At 35.3% G+C, this 7028-nt stretch overlaps 1 protein-coding gene across 1 annotated transcript; it reads left to right on the top strand.

Moving 5' to 3' along the window:
• Window positions 1-3522: 3522 nt before the first annotated feature.
• Window positions 3523-6160, top strand: LOC107697123 (microsomal glutathione S-transferase 3-like). Its single transcript, XM_016497763.1, has 6 exons — window positions 3523-3644; window positions 4139-4263; window positions 5240-5313; window positions 5518-5575; window positions 5687-5759; window positions 5866-6160. The coding sequence occupies exons 2-6, from the start codon at window positions 4147-4149 to the stop codon at window positions 6006-6008; spliced, it is 465 nt and encodes a 154-aa protein (XP_016353249.1). The 5' UTR covers window positions 3523-3644; window positions 4139-4146; the 3' UTR covers window positions 6009-6160.
• The last annotated feature ends 868 nt before the right edge of the window (window positions 6161-7028 follow it).

Here is a 7028-nt window from a genome sequence, read left to right as displayed (position 1 = left end):
TGTTGATGCTTAGCCTAAATAACAAATATTTTATCGGGAGTGTTTATGCTGGGATGCTGTGGAGCTTAGGAGATGTTACAGAACCATTTTATGTAATTTTATTTGATGTACTGAAAAAAATATAGATTACTTTTATGCAGGCTGGCGGGAGTGGGACAAAACATGAATGTCGTGGGCGGGAGCGGGACCAGATAAGATATATTTCTGCGGGAGTGGGCGGGCGCGGGACAGAATCTTGCGGGAGCGGGACTGAAAAATCCGTCCCGCGCAGGTCTCTAGTTAGAAACAGTCAACATTCTGGAGATGCACGCTTAGGACTGCGCGTGCGCATTGGCTAGTCTAGCCTGAAAAAATAAGCTATTTTTAACGTTATTGGAGCAAAAGAAACAACATTTATGAGACAGTTGTTGTCAGATTTCATTGGTGATTTCAAATATTAAATTTAATCGTAAGCTTGGCAAACTGTTTTGGAGAATTTGATTGACTGTTCCTCAGTGACCAGCACTGATCAGCTCTAGGCATGACGAAGCGATATCGTCCTCTTTTGGAAGGCCAAACAAAGTAGTTTCGCTTTCACAATGAAGCACACAGCGCTTTCACGACATGGTGACAGCGGCAACAATACTACAGCGAGAATAAAACATTTGGGCGGGGTTATGCAAATCTTCCCACATAGTGACGTAGACATGTGGGGGCGTGTTAGAACGAGGCGTTTTAGGTAGGCGTGGTTGACTCTTAACTTTTATAAAGAATATCTCTTTGGATTTGAGACTTTAGTCTTTGCAACTTTACAGATCTTCTTTATGCACCAAGAGCTTGTAACACTCCAAAAAGAAAGGAAAAATTGAAATCGCATCATATGACCCCTTTAAAGGGACTTTGACACTTCACAACCATAGACTGTAGGTGCGTTCACGCCATGTCGTAATTACCGTAATTACGAGATGCCAACTTGTAAAAAGCATTCACGTCCTCATAGAACTCGTAATTACAACTTGTAAACTGGGGATTTTCTAAGAGTTACGACTTGTACCACCTGACAGCCACAGGTTCATTTAGCTGCTATGTTTAGGTGTTGATAGTGTTGCCATAGAAATGCATAATTCAGAGTCCAAGGACGTGAACAACTCCGATTAGAACGTAACGTGTTGTCATTTCGAAATTATCGTAATTATGACATGGCGTAAATGCAGCATGTGAACAGCTCCAAGTAGAACATCACGTGTTGTCATCTCAGAATTACAGTAATTACGACATGGCGTGAATGCAGCATAAGTACACAACCGAAAACGCAGGTCACATGACCATTCAAGCAGGTACAACAATGTGCATGACATCATTGTTTACATGGTCGTCAAGGATACGCAAAGCCGAATGTGGGCAGCCACGCCATCATTTTCAAGAGTCTCCATTTTGGTCCGTTTACACTGAAACGCAACCCCGTCTGCAGCGTTTTCTAAGGTCAAAAACGCCAGAGTAGTGTAAACAACAGGCATAACCATGGCAAAATTATGCATTTTAAAATGAAAACGCACTAGTGTAAACGTAGCCTCAGTCTTGTTAGTCTTTTAGTTTTGTTCGCTTGGCTGTTTCCGATCCCCACCATCGTACTGGCTAACGTACGCTCTTTGGACAATAAACTGGACTACATCCATCATTATATCTGCACTGTTGTTTACTTCACTGGTTTGCACTCTATCTGCCATGCGCCTTGTGCTGCTTTATATATTTTTTTACATTTTACCTTATTTGTATAATTGTATAGTTGTATTTTATATGTAAATCTGTATCTATCTGTATTTATGTTCTACTGTTAGTGTTATCTGTATGCACCAAGGGTCTGAGAGTAACGCAATTTCAATTCTCTGTGTATGTGCTGTACATGTGGAAGAATTGACAATAAAGCAGACTTGATTTGACTTGACTTGTGTAGCTTTTTATAGAAACTAAACACTTCACGGGTTAAGCATTTCTTTTTTTATTCTTTTAAAAATACCCCAAATGCAGGTAACACATAAACTATTGTAATTTAATTTATTAACTTAATGTTTCTTCTGTGTTAAGGTGGGAGTTATGATCACATAATATAGGCTACTGATTGGTGGATCTGCAAGGAATCATCTGTCTTCGAGTCATCAATTCCGTAAAAGGGCGAGGCAGACAGTAGTTGAAGTTCATTCTCATTAGATTGCACAATGGAGATTAATTGAAATTATGGTTCTATCAAAATAACATAAAATTAACGTGTGAATATCAATATAGCCCAAATGGATGAGTAGCGAACGTTCAAAAATAAATGGGAGCAATCATGACTGAATGTCTCCTTATTTTATTTAAAATATCAAGCTATACCGATTTATTTTGCATGCATGATCTTGCAAAAATGTCCCTGCACAATTAAACAAAATCTATGGCTGTCGCGAATAAAGTGAAAATGAAATAAAAAGTGTAGATTGTGGCATTAAATTTAGATCTGCATCATGCATTTAGATGCTGCATCACATTTCTTTTTAAAAGTGTTTTACTTTGTTGCGAATCTTAACCAATCACACACGATTCTGTTGAGCTTATTGATGCAGTGGCCAATTAGAAGCGTTCAGATGAGTCATCGGTGAAACACCGGAGTTTATTTCAGAACGCGAGCTCGCTTACTGAATTCTGCTCTCTCGCAAATTATCTCATCATAAGCAACAAAGTGCAGATGTACCTACGATGTAAGTAAGAGATTCATTCATCATACAGTATGTAGACAGCTTCAGTGTTTATAACGGGAGTTTTTTGAAAGTTCTTAAACTCGTGCCAGACTTAAGTCAGTGATAATATTCTTTGATAATGTAGCCTAAATGTTCTGTGCTCGCACTCTCTATATGATTTATTAATTGTTTGAATAACCGTGGAAATTAAATAGTTACAATTAACAGGCCTAACTTACGTTTTATTAAATTGTGATCACGTTAAATACAAATTTGGTAATATTAAAATATTTTATGACATGAGACCCATTATCCGGTAGCCTATACCTATACAAGTATACTTGCCTAAAAAGACGGGTATGATGTGCGTTGTTAACAGATTACACTAACATTATGGAGTTGGGTCACCCTCAGCCTTTGGAGGAAAAAAAAAGTTTTCAAAAGGCCCCCCCCCCCTCTGTTTTCTTCACAAATTGCACCCTGCTTACATCTATGAGGTTTTACTGGACTGTAGTGTTTAAAATAGGCAGCTGTTGTATTTAAGTATTTTTCAGCTTAGTGTATTTTATCATTTTTGTTTTTTGTTAATTGTGCAACTTGCATTACTTTGTTATCGTCATAGCCCTGCATCTGACGTGGCGTTAAAAACTAAAATACATTTTTATTCAGGATTAAAAAAAGAAAAAAAGAAAAGAAAAAAACAGGTAATACAAAGTATTTTGATATGCATATTTCTTATATTTTATAATATAATTGTTATTTAAAAAAATAAACATTGAAGTCCTTTTTAAATGGTTCCATTTTATAAACAAATTTGCATTTGGCTTCTTGACAGACGACCGTATGGGGCTTATGGAGTTTGAACCTTTACCCATAAGCGTCACATTTACTGCATGATCTTTGTTCTCTGGCCTCCTCCCTCCAGATAACCAGCACAGAAGCACAGAACAGGTAACAAAATAAAATCAGCAAATGTCTTTAAAAATGTCTGGACTGACAATATTATATAGCAATCACTGTGTCTGAATAACGTGAACAAATTAAAATAACGCAACTAACAGCAAGATTAATGACTTGAATGCATGTCTTTTGCTTTTACACTGTTGTGAATGGTGCACACAGCCAATTTACCTATTCCTGCACGTGTGCTTATTTTACAAAGATGTAGATTCTTGACAACTATTAGAATGAATTGACTTTAACTTAACTGCAGCTGCTTGTGACCTACTCTCATTTTGTGCATTTGATAGTAACAAAAGTCCACTTTTAGTTCACTGCACTATCACAGACGGAGATGACTTAGCACTTTCTCATTTTATGTCACAAACCAGCTATTTTTGTCTGTGTGTAATCAGCGTCAAATGGAGATATTTCTGTAGTCACACATTTTCTAGTCCTACTCTGCTGTACACACAGATACTGTGATATTTCTGTTTTCTCCTCAGTCTTGAAGATGGTGGTTTTGTCGAAAGAATACGGCTATGTGGCTCTAACCGGAGCAGCATCATTTCTCCTGATGGCTCATCTGTCTCGTGCTGTGGTGAAGGCTCGGGTTAAATACAATGTCCCGGTAACTTAGACACTAATCACTGCACATGTACTGATAATCAAACAGCGAGTTCCAAAATTTTGCTTTAGGGCCCATTCACACCAAGGATGGCATTTACATTTATTCATTTATCAGACTCTGTTATTCAATGCAGTTTACAAATGAGGAATGCAAAATGCTAAGTAGCATTTTAAGAGCATTGACAGCCAATCAGAATCCATCCTGCTTTAACGACCACAAGCATAAAGCAGCAGACGACTAAACTGCAGCAGGTGCTAAACAGAATGTTATTGTGTATTGGTGTGGACACTAATATAGGCAGTGTTAGGTTTGTTAAGGTATGTAATTAATTACTAGCTACTAATTTAAATTTTCAACAGTGTAATTAGATTACTGTACTGATTACTCTCTCTAAAAAGTATTGCATTACTTATTACTAATTACTTTCTAAATCCCATATCAACCTCAACAAGTTGAGCAATACAAGGATAGACATGAATCTACTCTTAATTCTTTCAAATAAATAATGTTAAATGGCATAAATTATTCTTGAGCTGAGCAAAGTATTTAAAGGGAAATGTTTACATTAAAAACATACATTTTGATTTTTAATCCAGTTGTTTTTACATAGAATTGTTCTATATAATTACATCAGAAGTAACTAATTAAATTACAGAAGATTTAAGAGTAATCCCTTAAGAGTTATCCCATTGCAACTTTATTTTACATCTATAAAATTAACAAACAAACATAAAAAAACAGACAATTAACACACAGTACAACCTTCCCTTTTAAAAATTGATCAGTTTTGCTATCCTAACCATACACAATTATACATTTAGTTGCATTTGATTGTTAACATTAGCATTTATTCCTACCACCATGTCTGCAACAAACCCACTGGTTGAGAACCACTTTTTTAGAGCACAAAAGTACTTTAAAGATTTTGCTTAATGGTCTCATGACATGCGTGCATTAGTTTCATTTTATTTTCTAGTGTCCGACAATGTACAGTGATGATCCAGAGACTGGTCAAAAATTCAACTGTATCCAGCGAGCGCATCAGAACACGTATGTACATTATGCATCACTCAAGATATATGTGTGTGTTCAGGGCAGATCTTATATTACTGCAGAATATTAATGTTTCCTTGACAAGAAATATCGGTTTACCGAATGTTTTACATTTCATATAAAAAAGAATGTTGTGGGGGTTTGTCCTTATTTTCTGATGATTTAGGGATTTTCACATCTGTAATTATTATTGTGAAACAGAGTTGAACTCTTGTCGCCATTCCTGTTTCAATTATCTGTGGGAGGGATTCAGTATCCAGTGAGTACAGATTCAAGCTTTATTAACCCTTACCTGAAGGTGCACTCTAAATACACATGCAAGATAATGCAAACTCTGAAGTGAACTCTTTATTGTGTTTGTGATTCTCAGCGCATGGCCAGTGTGTTGGGAATGATCTGGATCGTCAGTCGGGTGCTGTACGCTCATGGATACTCTTCTGGAAGTGAGTCTCAATCTGATCTGCGAATATTAAGACAGTTAAACTGACAGTATGAATACAGATCAAAACAGCTAGAGAAATGTTTCTGTGTTGTGTTCTGTCCTGTTAGAGCCTGAGAAGCGCCACCGTGGGTCGTTCGGTATGGTTGCTTTGCTGGGTCTGTTTCTTTGCACGGTGAACACCGGGAGAACGCTGCTCGGATGCGATCATGGGTTAAAATGGGTCAAATGGCCGAAATGTTTTAAACAGTGAAAACTGCGTTTACAGATCAGTCCTGTTCTAATTCTACATTCTGTAAAATGTCGTTTAAAAAAAACACTTTTTGCAAATCTAGAAAAACACAAGAGACACTTCACACTGTAAGAATTTGCTGTGTGTACATTTGTGCTTTAAATAAATGGCACAAAAGTTAAAAAGTTCAATTCAGTTACTTTTTTTTGTCATAAAATTACATAAAAATGACATTTGAAACATGCATACTATAACAACCAAGTGCATGAGTGTTATTTTAGTATCATTGAGGTACTGTTACAGTTTGTGTGTGTGCGTGTGTGTGTATATATATATACATATATTATTTTTTTTTTTTTAATTATTATTTTTTTTAATTCGTTTCATTGTATTTTCTGTTTTCATTTGAATTTTGGTTAACATTTTAGTAATTTTGTTGTGTTTTTCGTGTCATTGTTTTTTTTTTTTTTGTCTATAACCTATAGTTTTTATTTATTTTTATTTCAGTTTTAATTTGTTATATTTTGCTACATCAAGTTAAATTAAATTAAAATAAGAAATGTTGCTTTGGCAACTAGCTAAAATATATAATTTATTATTTATGTTTAAGTGTTGTTTTAATATTTTACTTCTCTTAACGTTAATTTCAAGTAACAGGTTTTAGTTTTTATCTGTGCCACATTTGACATTTGACTAAAGGGAAGAAGTCAAATGAAAAAAACAAAAAAATAAAATATGCTTAAAAATACCATATTAATACCAATTAAAACTAAAGATAATTTATCTAAACTTTAGAAAAATGTAATATTGTGCCTCATTCATTGACGTGTTTAACACAAGATTATTTTAATAAATTAGAAATTATACAAATATATTCCAGAAACTGCAGAACATGTAAGTATAATGTCTATCTATAGCATTAGTTCGATTGTATGCCAAGTACCGTATGTTGTGGATATTGTAGCAGGGATATGAGGTGTTCATGTGTTTAGGGTACTTTTTACATTTTTTAACACACAGGTTTATGCAGTAGAATATAAT

Source organism: Sinocyclocheilus anshuiensis, unplaced genomic scaffold (genome assembly GCF_001515605.1).
Source record: "Sinocyclocheilus anshuiensis isolate Anshui unplaced genomic scaffold, SAMN03320099.WGS_v1.1 scaffold38, whole genome shotgun sequence".
Lineage (NCBI taxonomy): Eukaryota > Metazoa > Chordata > Actinopteri > Cypriniformes > Cyprinidae > Sinocyclocheilus > Sinocyclocheilus anshuiensis.
This window is presented reverse-complemented; position numbering and strand designations above follow the sequence as displayed.